At 44.0% G+C, this 18,250-nt stretch overlaps 1 protein-coding gene and 2 pseudogenes across 1 annotated transcript; 1 reads left to right on the top strand and 2 right to left on the bottom strand.

Annotated features, from left to right (window-relative positions):
• Positions 1 to 539: 539 nt before the first annotated feature.
• Positions 540 to 3,855, bottom strand: LOC123789946 (forkhead box protein K2 pseudogene; annotated as a pseudogene).
• Positions 3,856 to 11,331: 7,476 nt separating this feature from the next.
• Positions 11,332 to 12,258, top strand: LOC123789948 (olfactory receptor 4E2-like). The gene has a single exon (XM_045793901.2). The coding sequence runs from the start codon at positions 11,332 to 11,334 to the stop codon at positions 12,256 to 12,258; it is 927 nt and encodes a 308-aa protein (XP_045649857.2).
• A 3,357-nt stretch (positions 12,259 to 15,615) lies between these two features.
• On the bottom strand, positions 15,616 to 16,599 carry LOC123789947 (olfactory receptor 4E1-like; annotated as a pseudogene).
• Between the last annotated feature and the right edge of the window lie 1,651 nt (positions 16,600 to 18,250).

An 18,250-nucleotide genomic window follows, 5' to 3' on the forward strand; every position in this document is an offset into this window, starting at 1 on the left:
GTTAACATGGGACCCAGCGTGGGGGTCCATCTGTCCAGTCTGTCCATCCTAGATGCATCTGGTATCTGCTCTAACACAGAAAACCTGCAGATGTCATCAAGTAGCTCCATCTGCACGTTAACAGGGCAGACAAAAGGAAATCATTCCATGGCTGAGAACAGACAACAAAAACAGAACTACATTGTTTCTTTTCCCCAAATGAAATCAAGAGGGAAGGTCCTGTGTAATTCCAAAATCTCCAGGGTAGAAATGGAGCGAGATGAAAGGTCAAAGACCCCGTTATTTTGTAAAGACAGTACACCTCAAAATATTCTAATTGCACGTGAACCACGAACTACTGTCTCATCTACCCGTGCCAGCCCCAAGGGTCCTGGAAGGGTGGTGGGGACTGTCCCTGCCTGTCCCAGCATCTTGCTGTGGAATGACAAGCTGAGCTGGGGATGGGGAGACACTGCCGAACCAGGTTTTGTTGTCTGAGGTTTTGTTCAGGTGTGACTTCTGTCTTTTAGGAGTTTTGAGGCCACCTCAGTTGTGTGTTTTCAGTGCTGAGGTGAAGACCAACGGCAGGACACTCTACCCACCGAGACAACATGCTCCGAGTGTCGGTGGGAGGTGGTGTCTCCTTTTGGCACCACGGAGTTGAATATTAAAAGTAAGAAAAGCTGTCCCAGTCGCTGGTTTTGGACACCTTTCTCCCTGCCGGCTGCCACACGCAGGGGGATGATGATGTTGTCGCCGCCGTCTTCCGTCTGGACCTGCTTCAGCTCCTGCTGTTCCATCTTGTCGCCATTCTGGCGCTTTGTGGGCAGGGAGGTCGACACCGATGCACGTGTTGCCATCGTGTCCAGAGGACTCGCCACATTGTTCACCTGGTTACGGCCAGCGGCAGGGATTGGCATGAGGCGAGTCCCGTTTCGTGGGACAGTTTTTGTTGGTTGCTGGTGCTGACCTAGAGGTGCCTGCTGCACTGTGGTGACCGTGTGGACAGGGGTGGTCTGTGGCTCCTGAATGATCCGGCCGGCAGCGCCCGCTGTGGCATGGGTAATGGCAGGAATAGGTTCCACTTTCACTTTTACTTCTTTGTGATCTCCATTGTCTTGTGGCTCTGCCTTAGGAGGGGCCAGCATGGCCACCTGAGTGACCAGAGCCTGGATGGCAACAGTGTACGTGCTTCCCGGAGCCAGGCCTGCCATGCTGGTGACAGACACTGTGGGGATCTGGTGGGCGACGTGCGTCATCTGCACTACAGGCTGCTGGGAGGTCGAGGTGGTCACGGGAGCAGCGACCATGTAGGTGATGGGATCAATCGATCGTCGGTGGCAGCTGCTTCTGCCCGGCCATTAAAATGGGCTGATGAGACAGAGGGGAGCCTGGTGCACCCTGGGAAACCGTGCCTCCTGGATGATGGCCAGTTTGGGCTGTGAGGCACTGGGCTCAGACTCCAGGGGGGCCGGTGAAACTTCCCTTGACAGGCTCTTGGGGGTCTGGGCACCACTGGCGAGTGCAGACAGCACTCCAGCGTGATTGGGAGAGGCTGGGCCACTTCTGGAGAAGAGGGGTCCCAGAGGGTTTCTAAAGCAAGGCATGCCTGTGGACTGTCTTTTCCTAAAAGCCTGCTCTATGAATTTGCTTTCAGAGGCAGGATCTATCCTCCAGAATGAGCCCTTTTGCCTGGTTCTTCCTGGGAACGTGGTACTATGATGAAATAAGGATTCAGAGAGAGATTGTGGCGAATTGGATTCGGCCAGCTCTTGTCCTCTGTCTTGTAGTAAGGATAATTTTTAGTGATGTGAGTATAAATTCCATTTAGGGTAAGTTGCTTCTCAGGAGCCATCGTAATTTTCTGTCCTATGAATTCTGCATAGGAATAAGGTGGCTTTGAATCATTCTTGGGTCTGTCTCCATGAGAAGCTTCCTTTTCATTTTCTGGCTGCCAGTTGTCAGCCATTCACTTGAGGTCAGCTGGTATCACCCTGCTCCCCAGGGGCTGGGTGGGCAGGAGTTGGCAGCACTGGGTTCTGGTGGGGGAAGGAAGGGGGCTGATGAGGGAAGGGGGCCATGGTGTTTGGAATGTGGATGGTCAGGGCCGACATGTGGGCCTGCACAAGCTTCACCCGGGACCCGGGAGCCTCCTACTTCTCCGTCTTCTCACCGGATGGGGCAGTGAACGGGATCCTGAGATTTGTGCTCGGGAACCTGGAGGTGCACATGCGCGGCCGTTATCCGGTGGTGCCCTGTGCCTCTGAAACACGGCGTCCACCAACGGGGCAAACATCCGTTCTCTCTGGGGCAGCGCAGGTAGAAGTCTCTGCTGGCATCGGCCTGGGCTGGCCTGGAACGCTCTGGGGCGCCCAGCCATGGCCGCTGCTGCCGCTGGCGAGTGGGGGTGGGGGGAGGGAGGGCGTGAAGATCTCGAGGTGCCCCACGAGATGAAGCTCAAGGGCAGGTGCTCACGTCAACCGAGCCTGCAAGGAGTTGCGCCGGCTGGTCACCCAGCGCGTCTTCCTCAGGTACTCCAACACCTCCCAGCCCTCCAGGCGCGCAGTGGCCCAGCCGCCCCATGGGGACCCGCCACCTGCGTCCGGGCCGCCCCCTGGTGCCACCACCTGCAGGAGGCCAGCCTAGCGCCCTGGAGCACGGGGCCTAGCACCCTGGGCCCATGAGAGCCTGGCTGTCCCCGCCTCCGCCACCGCAGCCATGGTGCTGAGGGTCAGGCGAGGCCACTGGCCGGGGAGCTCCAAGCCTGGGATATACTCTTTTTATTGCTCGCTTGATCTTTTCGCTTGTTACAGGTTTATTCAGATTATCTGTTTCTACTTGATTCAGGTTTGGTAGTTTGTGTCTTCTTAGAAATATGTCCGTTTCATATAGGTGACCTACTTTGCTGGCTGTTCATAGCATTCCCTTATAATCCTTTTTATTTTTGTAAGGTGGACAGTAATGCTCCCATTCCAAAATTTAATCATTTTAATGTTCTCTCTCTTCCTTCTTGGTCAGTCTAGTGAAAGGTTTGTCATTTTTGTTGATTTTTACAAAGAACCAACTTTTGGTTTTGTTTGCTCATCTCTCTTGTTTTATACTATTTCATTTATGTTTACTCTGTTATTTCCTTCCTTATGCTTGTTTTCTCCCCCTTATGCTTGTTTTAACTTAATTTGCTCTTTTTTTTTAAGATTATTTATTTATTTATTTATTTGACAGAGATAGCCAGCCAGCGAGAGAGGGAACACAAGCAGGGGGAGTGGGAGAGGAAGAAGCAGGCTCCCAGCGGAGGAGCCCGATGTGGGACTCGATCCTGGAACGCCGGGATCACGCCCTGAGCCGAAGACAGACGCCTAATGACTGCGCTACCCAGGCGCCCCTAGTTTGCTCTTTTTACTTTACTCTTCCTATACTGGAAAGTTAGGTTCTTGACTGGAGATTTTTTTTTAATACATCTGTAACTATATAAACACATCTGTAACTATAAACACTATAGGTGTTTGTTTACAGAGAGAAATTTGATGAGATGTACATAGACCATTTCATAGATTCTGTTCAGTGTATTCCAAGGCATTCTGGCTGGCTACTCCCCATGAAATCATCAACATCTCCCTCTTCCTCCTTTCTTTTTCCTTCCCCTCCATATCTGAATTCCTTTTTCTCCCTTCATAAATGCGAGACTGTTTTTCATGATTTGGAGCATGTAGCATCTATCATGGCTATAGTCTGCCATATGTTTACTCTCCTGCAACGATGGAACTCCGCCAGGGCCTGGGATATTTGCTGCCTCCATATCCTTTTCTCCTCAATATCATCAAACCTCACGGTCTCTTCATCTTCACTGCAGAGGTGGATACATGTTGTATCATGCATCGCTATCTCATTCCTTTGTATTACTGAACAATATTCCACTTTATGGACATACCACCTTGGTTTAACCATTTGTCAATGGATAGACTTGTTGGTTTTTTCCACTTTTTGGATCGTATGAATCATGCTGCCATGAATATGTACAAATTTTTGTGTGGACATATACTTTCCTTTTTCTTTGAGAGAGAGAGTATGAGTCGGGGGGAGAGGCTGAGAGAGAGGGTAAGGAAGAATCTTTTTTTTATTATTTTTATTTTAAAATTTTATTTTATTTATTTTATAAATTAATTTATATTATATTTATAGTTTATCAATTAATGAACATATAGTGTAATATTAGTTTCAGAGGTAGAGTTTAGTGATTCATCAGTTGCATACAACACCAGTGCTCATTCCATCAAGTACCCTCCTTAATGCCCATCGCCAGTTACCCCATCCCCCCACTGACCTCCCCTCCAGCAACCTTTGGTTTGCTTCCTATAGTTAAAAGTTTCTTTGGTTTGTCTCCCTCTCTGATTTCATGTTATTTTATTTTTCCTTTCCTTCCTCTATGATCTTCTGTTTTGTTTCTTGAATTCCACATATGAGTGAAATCATAGGATTGTCTTTCTGTGATTGACTTATTTCAATTAGCCTAATACCCTCTAGTTCCATCCACATCATTGCAAATGGTGAAATTTCGTTTTCTTTCACGACTGAATAACATTCCATTGCATATCTACACCACATATTTTTTTAAATTTTATTTTCTGAAGATTTCATTTGTTTATTTAAAAGAGAGAGAGAGAGAACGAGTGGAGGGAGGGGCAGAGGGAGAAGGAGAAGCAGACTCCCTGCTGAGCAGGGAGCCTGATGTGGGGCTTCATCCTTGCCCCGGACCCTGGGATCATGACCTGAACCCAAGGCAGACACCTAACCGACGGAGCCACCCAAGCGCCCTGTACCACATCTTTATGCATTCGTTTGTGGATGGACATCTGGGCTCTCTCCATAGTTTGGCTATTGTGGACATTGCTGCTATTAACATTGGGGTGCAGGTGCTCCTTCAGATCAGTATATTTGTATCCTCTGGGTAAATACCTAGTAGTGCAATTGCTGGGTTGTAGGGTAGGTCTATTTTTAACTTTTTGACGAACCTCCATACTGTTTTCCAGAGTGGCTGTATGGGAAAGAATCTTAAGCATGCTCCACGCTCAGTGCAGAGCCTGATGTGGGGCTGGATCTCACAACCCTGAGAGGTCACAACCTGAGCCAAAATCAAGAGTCTGATGCTGAACAGACTGAGCCACCCAGGTGCTCCGAACAGATGTTTTCAGCTCTCTTCAGTATAGGAGTGGCTCTGCTGGATTATGATAACTTGTGTCTTTAACATTTTGAAGAGCTGCCATTTTTTTTTTTTTTTTGCAAAATGCCTGCATCATTTTATCTTCCTACCAATAATTATTGAGGGTTCTAATTTCTCCACATCCTTTCTGACACTTGTCATTTTCTTTTTGGTTACAGTTATCTTAGAGCATGTGAAGTGGTATCTTGTGGCTTTGCTTTGCATTTCCCTGAAGGCTACTAATGTTGAAAAGTTTTTCATGGGTTTACTGGCCATTTGTCTATCTTCTTTGGAACAATGTCTGTTAGAGTCCTTTGCCTATTCTTAAGTTGGGTTGTCTTTTTATTGAGTTTTAAGAGTTCTTTATCTATTTTAGGAACAAGGTAGACCATATACATTTAATGTGATTATCGATGGGGTTTGGTTTAAAACTACCATTTTGCTATTTGTTTTCTATTCTCATTTTCTTTTACATATCTATTTATCATTTGGATTCACTGAGCTTTTTTTTACTATTTTTTTATAATATTTTTTTCTTATGTTATGTTAGTCACCACACAGTACCTCCCTAGTTTTTGATGTGCTGTTCTATGATTCATTACTTGCATATAACACCCAGCGCACCATGCGATACGTGACATCCTTAATACCCATCACTGACTGGCCTATCACTGAGCTTTTAAAAAAATGTTTTATTTCATCTTCAGTATTACCTTATTAGCCATGTCACTTTATTTTAACTGTTTGTCAAGCATTTAGAGAATACATCTTTAATGGAGTACATCATCAAATAATGTTATACCACTGCCTGCATAATATAAGAATCTTTCCAACTTCCATCTTCTTCCTCCCAGTCTCTTGGTTATTATTTTCATATGTTTTATTCCTGCATGTTATCAGTTCCACAGTGCATTACTATTGTTTCTGCTTTAGGTAGTCACAGCTGCTTTTTGGGAGATTGAAAACCCACTGGTACAAGCATCATGATATTTTTGCCTTATGTAAAGAGGTTATTCTATGTGGACAATCTGTTAAGGACAGATTGTAATTTTTTGCTTTGAATTTTCCTGAAACATAGAAAAGACAAATGAGGAGGTGTTGAGTCAGATATTTCTGGAAACTTATTGAGTTCCAGGCTGCCTGCTGGGCATTTTGGGAGCCTGTGGATTGACAGCAGTTCATTTAGGATTCATGGGTGAGGTTTCATTTGTCAGTGGACTTGGACTCTCTGGTGGATGTTGCAGTGGTTAGTACATTGACAGAACAAACTGATGTCCTGATAATTGCCAAAGGTTTGGAACTCTGTCCACATTTGGATGCTGCTGGTTTTATTGTCTACTTATTAAATTGCTAAATGACAGAGATTAATAACAGGAAATTCATTGAAATGGAAAACTCATAATAGTACCCCTGGGTATTCATTGATGGCAAATTCCATTCTAGTCATCCAGTGATCACTTCAAAATCCTGTGTCAGGCAGAGGCAGATAAAAATCCCAAAGCTTTCAGGACTGCAATTCACCCTGTGTAAAATTGTGTGCTCTAGGATTTTCCATCCTGGGCTTCTGTAACAGGGCATAAGAGGACAATTGAATCAGGAGGAGGTACAAGAGGACAATTGATGTCAGTGGGAAGTCTCTTTCAAACAAGCAAGATAAGTCTGTGAGGTAATGTGACTGATTATACGTTGGAGAATATTGCTTTGGTCTTTAAAAGAGAACCAGAGTTTAATAGAGTTAGTGGGTTGATCGATTTGGTTTGATGACACTGAGTTTTCCTATCCTCTTCCTGCCTCCCCTTTATCAAGTAATAATGACTACTGTTGCTTATTTAAGGTAGATGTTGAGGGAGGGAGAGAGAGTATAATAAGATCTTCAGGAGAAATTTATCCTGGGAGTGATAGATGAACAGTGGTCTTCCTCTCTACCTTAACTTTCCTAAACCTAAACCACATTCCCATCTTTAAGACAATTGCAAGGGAGGAAATTGTATTAGTCAGGGTTCTCCAGAGAAGCATAACCAATAGACCCTCTTTCTGACTATCTCTCTATCTCCAAAATAAATTGTATATACAGAAAGAGAGAAAGAGAAAGAAAGAATGAGAGAGAGACTGAGAGAGAGAGAGATTGATTGATTTACTTGAAGGAGTCGGCTCATGAGATTTGGGGCCTGGCCAATCTGATGTCTGCAGAGCAGGCCAGCAGGCTGGATGTTGGCCAGAGTCAGTCTTGCAGTCTTGAGTCTGGAAACACGATTCCAGACAATTGTTACTGTCTCCTTTGTGAAGCTATTGTGGGGATTGCAGTGACCTTGGGTGAAAGGTGAAAGGAAAAGGCAAAGGGCAGAAAGGGACAGGTTTTCAGGGTCTTTCAGTGCTTTATGAAGGATTTCAGTATACACAATACACATTAATATACCCAATATGGATATCTAGTGGGGATTCTGGTCCTTTTAATTCAATTACTCCATATTAAATAAGATTTCTGCTGATTTCCTTAAAAACCTGGGATCAAATTCTTTTTTTAATAATATTTTTTTATTTTATTATGTTGGTCACCATACAGTACATCCCTAGCTTTTGATGTAAAGTTTCATGATTCATTACTTGCGTATAACACCCAGTGCACCTTGCAATACGTGCCCTCCTTAATACCCATCACCAGATCAAATTCTTACCTGCTTTCCAGATTATGAAAATTAAGTCAAGTGACCCGCAGAAAGTGTACCCACAGTTACGATAGATCAGTTGGTTAAAGGGATAAAAAAGAGCAGGATCCAAATGTTTTTAAGATTAGTACTAGACCTATTTATTTATTTACTTATTTACTTACTTACTTATTTGGCTTCACGCCCAAGGTGGGGCTTGAAGTCGGGACTCTGAGATCAAGAGTGGCATGCTCTACTGACTGAGCCAGCCAGGTGCCCCAGAATCCAAATTTTCAGATATATTGCCTGACAAAATAGGTCTTCACTCAGTAATGTTCATAAGTTCAACAGGACAACAGTAGAACTGAAGACTGGTTTTCTTGGCACACCTTCTCAAAAAAAATTATATTTTCTTTTTTCCTCCATCTTTCTTGAGATGTAATCAACAGACAAATAAAGATTGAATGTGTTTAAGGTAGCCATGTGATTTGATAAAGATGTACATTGTGACATGATTACCATGATCAACACACTTTTATACTTTGTTGATGCAAAATTTTAAGCTTCAAGTTACTATTTGCTTATATCTCCTAATGTATGCTATTCATTTGTATTAACTAAAAATGAGTATTTTCCTTATATACGAAATGTTTGTTGAATGAATAAATGGCTTTTGATGAACAGAGTTTGGAACCTGCTCAAAGACAGTTCTAATGGTGCCCAGAATAATTATTGATCAAAGTGGAAAAGGCAAGTAGGCTTAGTACTCTACCTTACTTGGCTAGAAGAAGGCAGAAGTATTGAAAAGGGCAAATGCAAAATTAACAGAGAAGGAAGGAGTTTGAAAAAATCCAGAGACCAAATTAAAAGGTCTTAAAACTACTTTTTTCTAAAGATTTTATTTGTTCATTTGACAGAGAGAGAGAGAGAGAGAGAAAACACAAAAAGGGGGAACTGCAGAGGGAGAAGCAGGCACCCCGCTGAACAGGGAGCCTGACTAGGGGCCCCATCCCAGGACCCAGGGACCACGACCTGAGCTGAAGGCAGATGCTCGGCTGATTGAGCCACCCAGGCGTCTGCCCTAAGGGTGAAATTATTTTAACAGAAAACCAGGTACTAATGTCATAGTGTTTTAAAACATTTTGCTTTCTCTCTGTTTCATTTCAGAAGGGATTATGGAAGTAGTGGAAGAAAGAACATGATAACAGTTAGCTACATCAGCCCTGTGTCATTGAAGAACATTGGTGAGTTTTACCACCTCTTCACTTGCATTGCCTGCCATGCCTTCTGTGGGGTATGTACCCGTATGCATGTGTGTTCATGGTCCTGAGCAAGACCCATTCTCAAACACTTGTCTGTTATGTTGCGAGAGTGTGTAGTATTTATACATTTAGTAGAAGGCCTGTTAACTTACAAGAATTATTTTAACCTCTTTGCTGTCTCAGGACTCAGTATACTTTTTCAATGTGTTGCTTTCTGCAGAGGCACCCCTGCACCCCCAAGATACCACAAATACACACACCCTCTAAGATTCCTCAAAATGTCTAGGATTATGCCTTGCCACCTTTTAGATTTTGCCACAGCACCTGTTCCTTCTCTCTAGTCATCAACAAAGTCATAGAATTATGGAGTGTTGAGGTTGGAAGGGATCAATACCATCACTAGCACAGTGCCTGCTAGGCATTCACAAATGTTTGTGGAATGAATGTCGAATAAGATACACTCTTTCAAAGAGAGAAGGAGTCTCTTCTACTGGCAGATGGTCATTCAGTCTTTGCTTGTTTGTGGAAGCAAGGGAGTCTTTATTACCACCAGACAAAGCCTGTCTTTCCTGAGCTCTGAAAGTCAGCATACAGATTCGATTTGGGCTGTTCTGGAGAAGAAATGGCAGAGTACAGCTGAAGCATGAGAGTTCTGCTCCCCTGGGCTTCCTGATCCAGTGTCACTCTCTGAGACATAACTCACCAGGACCGCATCCTTGGAATATCTGAGGGAGGTGCTTTTGAGTCTTTCTCTAGACACAGAGGAGGACACTATTTGGTTCTTACCTTAAAGCATCCTCACCTTTAAAAGCCTCAGAGAAGGGGCACCTGGGTGATTCAGTGGGTTAAGCATCTGACTCTTGATCTCCGCTCGGGTCTTGATCTCAGGGTTGTGAGATTGAGCCCCACATCAGGCTCTTCCCTGGCGTGGAGTCTGCTTAAGATTCTCTCTCTCCCTCCCCCTCTGCCCCTCTGTCCCACCACCCTTAGAAAACAACAACAACAACAACTTAAGAGCCTCAGAGAAGTTTTCTTTCTCCACTTGTTTTGGTTGGCAGCTAGGTAGATCATATCATAATATACTATGAAGAATAAAATCTTTTTTTGAGAAAAGATTTAGTTACTCCTGTGAGAGAGAGAGACAGAGAGAGAGACATGGGGCTTGATCTCACAACCCTGACATCATGACCTGAGCGAAAACCAAAAGTCACACACGTGACCGACTGAGCTACCCAGGTGCCCCAGTAGTTATTGCTTTTTAGGAAAATTTCAATGTAATGGAAAACAGAAAGAAGTGGGTTTTTTTTAATATTTCAGTACCATAAAATAGGCATGAAAGACTAGACATAAGATTTGATTGTATCAGCAAAGTTTTCTTTTTTTAAAAGATTTTATTTATTTATTTGACGGAGACAGCCAGCGAGAGAGGGAACACAAGCAGGGGGTGTGGGAGAGGAAGAAGCAGGCTCCTAGTGGGGGAGACTGATGTGGGGCTCAGTCCCAGAATGCCGGGATCACGCCCTGAGCCAAAGGCAGAGGCTTAATGACTGTGCCACCCAGGCGCCCCCAGCAAAGTTTTCTTAAAGGTGGGGGTAACATGGCAGAAACAGTAACAAACCTGCTTGGACAGAGGAGTACGTAGGGGAAAAAGGAGGATTCGCCCCCAGCGAAGTTTTCTTAAAGGTGGGGGTAACATGGCAGAAACAGTAACAAACCTGCTTGGACAGAGGAGTACGTAGGGGAAAAAGGAGGATTCCAGACTGGAAAAATAAACAGGTATTAGTCTGTTGCAGGCTTTGGATGTACATTTAATTTGACAGGAAGAGTGAAATGGTGAAAGACTTTAGTTGGGAGTCATATTTTGGAAGATTAATTTGGTGTTATCTGTGGGTTAGACCGAAATGAAAAAAGCCAGCTAACTAGTGGCTAAGAGTTTTGGCAACTTAACTTATTCTTGTCAGATTCATGTATCTCATCTGCAAGCCAGGAATAGTAATGCCTATGCTATGGTGCAGTTGTGGTTAATAGGAATGTGTATATAAAACGCTGGGAACAGCTCCTGGTACATAATGGGTGTATTGTAACAGTCGCTATTAGGTTGCTCTTCTATTTTATATGCCCTGATAATAAATAAGCAATTCATAATGGAATATAGAATCACTTCAATGAGTTCTAGTCCTGTAATCTTAAAGCTAAATTACTTTCATGGCTCCCCCCCACCCCCCAAGGTCCTTTGAGAATTCATTGGATGGATGCTCTAAATCAAACAAGAGTGATTGAATTTGTCTCCTTGGGACTCACTGAGAACTGGGTGCTGGAGGTACTATTTTCTGTAGCATTCTCCATCACGTATGTACTGACCCTTTTGGGGAACACTCTCATCATAGTTACTATAGTTTTTACCCCACGTCTCCATACCCCCATGTACTTCTTCCTGAGCAATCTGTCTTTTATTGACATCTGCCACTCATCTGTCACTGTGCCCAAGATGCTAGAGGGCTTGCTTTTGGAGAGAAAGACGATTTCCTTTGATAATTGCATCGCACAGCTGTTCTTTCTACATCTGTTTGCTTGTGCTGAGATCTTTCTGCTGACCATCATGGCTTATGATCGTTATGTAGCCATCTGTGCTCCATTGCACTATCCCAATGTGATGAACATCAGGGTCTGTGTACAGCTCGTGTTTGCTCTCTGGTTGGGGGCTGCTGTCCACTCTCTGGTGCAGACCGTCCTGACCATTCGTCTACCTTACTGCGGCCCCAACATTATTGATAGCTACTTCTGCGACGTGCCCCCTGTCATCAAGCTGGCGTGCACAGATACGTACCTCACGGGAATGCTCATTGTGTCTAACAGTGGAACCATCTCCCTCACCTGTTTCCTGGCTTTGGTCACCTCTTACACGGTCATCCTGGTTTCTCTTCGAAAACAGTCAGCTGAGGGGCGCCAGAAAGCCCTGTCTACCTGCTCAGCCCACTTCATGGTGGTTGGCTTCTTCTTCGGACCATGTATCTTCCTCTACACTCGGGCAGACACCAGCTTCTCCATGGACAAGGTGGTGTCCGTCTTCTACACGGTGATCACCCCTCAGCTCAATCCCCTCATTTACACCTTGAGGAAGGAGGAGGTACAAAGTGCCATCAAGCATCTCAGACAGAAACAGGTTTTTTCATGAAGTCAGGCACACGATGGATTTGGAGTCACAAGTATAATTATGGCCATATCTTTAACAAGACAGTGGAAGAAAAAAAACAGAATCAGTAGATCAAATGGCACAGAGCAGAGCTTCTTTTTAAAGGGAAGGACTTATTAACTTTTACTTACAGAGAGGAAACGATCATGGTGGAACCTAAAGGAAAAAGAATCTGGAGCTCCCTCGGTGGCTCACTCGGTTAAGTGTCTGCCTTCGGTTCAGGTCAGGATCCCGGGGTCCTAGGATGGAGCCTGGAGTGCAGCTCCCTGCTCAGAGGGGACTCTGCTTCTCCCTCTGCCCCTCACCCCGCTTGTGCTCTCTCACTCTCTCAAATAAATAAATAAAATCTGAAAAAAAAAAGAATCTGGAAAACTTTAAAGAAGACTTCTGGTTTCACTAGTAAAAGATCACAATTTGGGGCATGGACTGAGTTTCAGGAACAGGTACACTTGTGAGAGAACTTATTTTCTTGATTTGTGGATTCTGTGGGTTATTGCCTCTGGGAAGCGATATCACACTTAGGTTCTATAAATTAAAGTGGTTTTAATTTTGCCTTTTAATTTAGATTCAAGGTGTTTATTTAAGCCATCAATGATTTATAGTGGATTAAAGTGTTACTTTGAACGTGATTCCTCATTCCTGCATCTATTTTGTATTTTTCATAATACTTTGATAAGATCAAGGTGGAAATGTATAAAGAACTTACTGTAAAATAAGGTTTATTGGTGTAGAATTTAGTTCCATAACATGCATGCATTTTAATTGGACAGTTTGAGGAATTTTGACAAAGGTATATATACACCCACGTAACCATGTCTCCGGTCAAGATATAGGGCATTTCCATCACCCAGAGAGTTTCTTCAGTCCCTTCCCAGCCAATCCCTCTATCTCCACCCAAGCATGCAAGCGTCTGATTTTTGTCGCTATGAATTAGATGTATCTTTCCTAGAGCTTCATATCCATTGAATCATACAGTACGAACTTTTCTGTGCCTGAATTCTTTAGCTCTGCATGCTGCTTCTGAGATTAACCTATGTCTTTTGTGGGTATTAGCAGTTTGTTTCTTCTTATTGTTGAATAATATCTCATGGTATGGGTATGCCACAGTTGTTTATTCAATCATTTACTGGTGGACATTTGGGTGTTTTCAGTTTTTGGCAGTTGTGAGTAAAGTAGATATAAATGTTTATTTACAGGTTATTTTGGCCACAGGTCTTCATTTCTCCTGGGTAAATACCTAAGAGTAGAATTCTTGGATTATATAGTAAGTGTATGTTCAGCTCATAAGAAACCAGAAGGCTGTTTTTCCAAGTGGTTGTATGATTTTTTGAAGTTGTTTATCTTTAAATAAACTCTACCCCTGCTGTGGGGCTCGAACTCCTGACCCTGAGATGAAGAGTCTCACGCTCCACTGACTGAGTCAGCTAGGTGCCCCCAAAGTGGTTGTAAGATTTTAGGTTCTCATCAGAAGTCGAGGAGTTTAACATCCAATAAATGTTATTGTCAATATTTAATTTTAGGCCTTCTACTGAGGCCTAAAATTCCTGTGGTTTACTCTTCATTTTCCTAATTACTGATGATGCTGAGAATCTTTTCATCTGCTTATTATCCTTTCCTATATCTCGTGTTGTGATGTGTCTGTCCAAATTTTTACTCATTTATTATGATTAGTTTTTTCTTCTTGTCACTATGTTTTAAGAGTAAACAAAGTATTCTTTGTATATTCTGGATACAAGACCTTTGTTGGATATATGTCTTGGTAATATTTTTTCTCATGCTATGGCTTGCAGTTTTATTTTCTGAATGATATATTTTGAAGAGTGGAAGTTTATATTTGGATTAAGTCTTACTTATCATTCTTTTACTTTTAAGATTGATGCCTTTTGTGTCCTAAGAAATCTTCACGTCCCCGAAGTCTCGAAGATTTTCTCCTAGTTTCTTTTAGAAATTTTACAGTTCAGCTATAAATTTTAGGTTTGTGATCCATTTTAAGTTTCCTTTGATACATGCTGTGAGATGAGGGTTGAGATTAATATTTCCCATCTACCTAGATGATCCAGTACCATTTAAAAAGACTTTCTTCCCCCTTGCCTTATCTTGGCACATTTTTTAAAGCTGGTTGACCCTTGAGAGGATGTGAAAGTATTCTTTTGACCTCTTCACCGTCATCTCTCACCATTCTCTGCCTTAGGGTCTAAGCTGTAACCACACTACCCTTTCTGTGCTTGGACCAAGCCAGGGTCTTTCCCAAAACCTGCCATTTCCTCTGCCTAGAATGTTCATCACCTGTCTTTTTCATGCGTGCCTCCTCTTCATCTTTCAGATCTTAGCTTCTTCTTCTTTTTTTTTTATTTAAAGATTTATTTATTTATTCAACAGAGAGAGACAGCCAGCGAGAGAGGGAACACAAGCAGGGGGAGTGGGAGAGGAAGAAGCAGGCTCATAGCGGAGGAGCTTGATGTGGGGCTTGATCCCATATCGCCGGGATCACGCCCTGAGCTGAAGGCAGACGCTTAACCGCTGTGCCACCCAGGCGCCCCTTAGCTTCTATGTCATTTGTCAAAGAGACCCTCTTTGCCTCTCCACTCTGAAGACAGTCTTTTCTAAATCTCTCTATCAACATTCAGTGTGTGTGTGTGTGTGTTTGTGTGTGTGTGTGATTGTAAGCCTGGTCCTTAGCACATAATAGGTGCTCGGTAAAAATTTGTCAAATGAATGAATAGTAAGTTATCCCCATTTCATTGCTCTGATGGCAGATTTTTCCTGGCCACTTGAGGATATCAGTACCTTCAGTGACTCAAAGTCTTCTTTCTACATGACTGAAGTCATAAGCAAACTCACTTGGTCTGAGTCACTGGTGTTTGCTGAGCCATTTAGGCAAGCATCTGAGTGAATGATGTAGTCAAGTGCTGCCCAGCAATCTAAAGGTTCATTTCAACATTAGTTACCACCCTAAGACAACAGCCCAGAGAGGCAACGTGGTGTAGTGAAAATAGCATGAGTTTGTGCTGATGCACTTGGCTTAATACCTGCCTCCAGCATTTCCTAGCTGGGTGACCTTGGGCATGCCGTTGGCTCTCTCTGAGCTTTCGTTCCATCATTGTAAACAAGCGTAAAACCTACCTCTCAAGTGGCTGTGGGCATGGAGTAAATATAGAGTGCCTAGAACAATTGCCAGCATATGAAAGATCCTGAAAATCACAGCTACTGGTATGATTGTCAAATATTGGACCGAAGAGAATTCATAAGTGGCAAAGCCCGATAAATGTTAGGTGACTTATTCTTTGCAAGGCATCTCTTGGATGTGGAGCACCAGGCCTCTTAAGAGCCTAGACATTGTCATTTTTTCCCTCTCTCCTCCAACCTCCCCATGAACTTGTTCAAGGCATTCTTCGTGTCTTCATTCCTGAGAGTATAGACGATGTGGTTCCACAGAGGGGTCACTGCGGTGAAGAACACAGACACCACCTTGTCCTCCAGGAGGCTGGTGGATGGACGGGAATAGATGAAGATGCAGTGTCCCAGGAAGAGTGTGACGATGGCAAGGTGTGCTGCACAGGTGGATAAGGCCTTCTGCCTGCCTTCGGAGATCTGCTGCCTCAGGCTCACCAGGATGACTGCATAGGACACCACGAGGACCACGAAAGAGACCACCGAGATCAGCCCGCTGTTGGAGGCGATGAGGATTTCAATGATGTGGGTGTCCGTGCAGGCCAGTTTGATCACCTGAGGCACATCCCAGAAGAAGCTGTCAATCTCATCAGGACCACAGTGGGGCAGCTTGATGGTGAGGGAAGTCAGCGATATGGAGTGGATGGTGCCCCCCGTCCAGAGGGCCACAGCCAGCAGCACACATACTTTCCAGTTCATCACTGTCATGTACTGCAGGGGTTTGCAAATTGCCATGTACCGATCGTAGGCCATGACGGTGAGGAGAAAGATCTAGGTGCAGGCAAAGAGGTGCAGGAAGAACATCTGGGTGACACAGACCTCAAAGGGAATGAGCTTCTCTTCTGACCACGTATCTCTGAGCATCTTGGGGACAGGGACCGTGGAGTGGCAGACATCAATAAAAGATAGGTTACTGAGGAAGAAATACATAGGGGTATGGAGCTGGCGGTCATAGATAATAGTTACGACAATGAGGATGTTCCCAATCAGTGTCAGGACATACGAAGTGAGGAACGCGGCGAACACAGTCATCTGCACCTTCTGATTGATAGATAAGCCTCTAAGCCGAATATATGTCACGGAAGTGGTTTGATTGAGTAGGCCCGCCTCTTCCATTCTCTTTGTTGGACACTCTGCAAAGAATTAGGAAAAAAAAATAACACTTAGCATCTGTATCAATCATCTGGCCACTTAATTTCTTCTGTGTTTGCTTTTCCCTCCATCTGGAGCTTATGATCCAGTATCTTATTTTAAAAACCCCATTCAGCGTCTTCAGTCATGCTGCATACACAGTAGGCACCACACAGACGTTTTTGGGAAAATAGTGCAAAGAACCATGATTCACCAAGAGATATAAGGCAGCCTTGGAGAGCGGAGGGCTTATATTTACTCATAAATCTTTAGCAGAGAAGAAACCAGGCTTTTTCTACCCCAAGCCAGTAACATGTTCAAAGTTGTACACAGCCTGGCCTTGAGCATGGTTTTCTCCATTGTCTGTTGAGTGCATTTTTCACTCGTCCGAAGGACTTCCACCCCTGTGCACTCTGCCGTGACGCCCTGGTACTGTCATGTCAATGACCTGGTCTGTGGCTGGTAGACGCTTTTCCCCAGTCGGCTGGACAATGGGCAGTGTCGTTGGGGTGTCTTAGAAAGAGCTGAGAGTTTTCCTCATTTCTTTCTTTCCTCCCCTCCCCTCCTCCCTTTGTTTGTTTGTTTGTTTGTTTGTTGTTTTCATTTTATAGAGAAAATGAGGCACAGAGAGGTAAAGCAACGGGCTTAGGTTCACAGAGAATTGCAGTAACAGCTGTGTCCGGAGCACAGGCCTCCTGAGTCCCAGCCCAGGCTCTCTGTGCCCCCACTCTGACCTGAATCATTTATGTGACGGTTGGCATCATTAGGGCGCTAAGTGGAATGCGTCTTGGTGAGCTGCCTCTTCCTCTGCTAGGTGCACCCCACCAGCCTGGTTGGGCATCTGTGGGGTGTATAGTCATTCTTCTCTCACTTGTCTTCATGTCACGGCCTGGATGCACCGTCTTCCAGGGGTGCCCACTCATGCATGCCGCTCTCTTGCTTCCTGGGGTCCGCTCATCCTGTGCTATCTTCTTCCCATCACTGGTCACTACTGGAGCGTTCCCTCATTCCTCAAGGGCAGGCTCTCTGCCAGACAAATGAATCAGCTCCACATTGCTTATGAAAAAGGACTAGGAACTCTATCTCTTCTGCTTCTAGTCATCTCTTCCTTCTCCAGCATTTCCTATTACTCATCGTGCTGGTCTTCTGCAGACAGGGTCTCTTGTGATAGTCTATATCAATAGAGGAAGATTAAGGTAGTGTCAAACTAGGAAACTAGCAAAGTAGAGTCATGGGAAAATAAGGTATTTCTAGGCCAGGAGAAATCTTTTAGTTAACATTTGAATTAAACTCATGGTGTCTAGAGCTTAGATTAATATTTATTGTAACATCTTAATGTAGTGATGGATTAACTTTACTCTTAAGCAGTTTTTCTTAGTGGGGGTGCCTGGGTGGCTCCGTTTGTTAAGCGTCTGCCTTCAGCTCAGGTCATGATCCCAGAGTCCCGGGATTGAGTCCAGCATCCGGCTCCTGGCTCAGCGGGGAGTCTGCTTCTCCCTCTGACCCCTCTCATGCTCTCTCTCACTCTCTCTCCCAAATAAAGAAATAAAATCTTAAAAAAGAGAAATATTTCTTAGTATTCACTTAAAGCTTCTGCTCTAGAAAGCTACTTTATTTCATTGTTTTCTAGATTTATTTATTTTTAGAGAAAGAGAGAGACAGTGTGTGTGTG

This window comes from Ursus americanus, chromosome 19, assembly GCF_024610735.1.
Source record: "Ursus americanus isolate L20-20 chromosome 19, mUrsAme1.1.p, whole genome shotgun sequence".
NCBI classification, from domain to species: Eukaryota; Metazoa; Chordata; class Mammalia; order Carnivora; family Ursidae; genus Ursus; species Ursus americanus.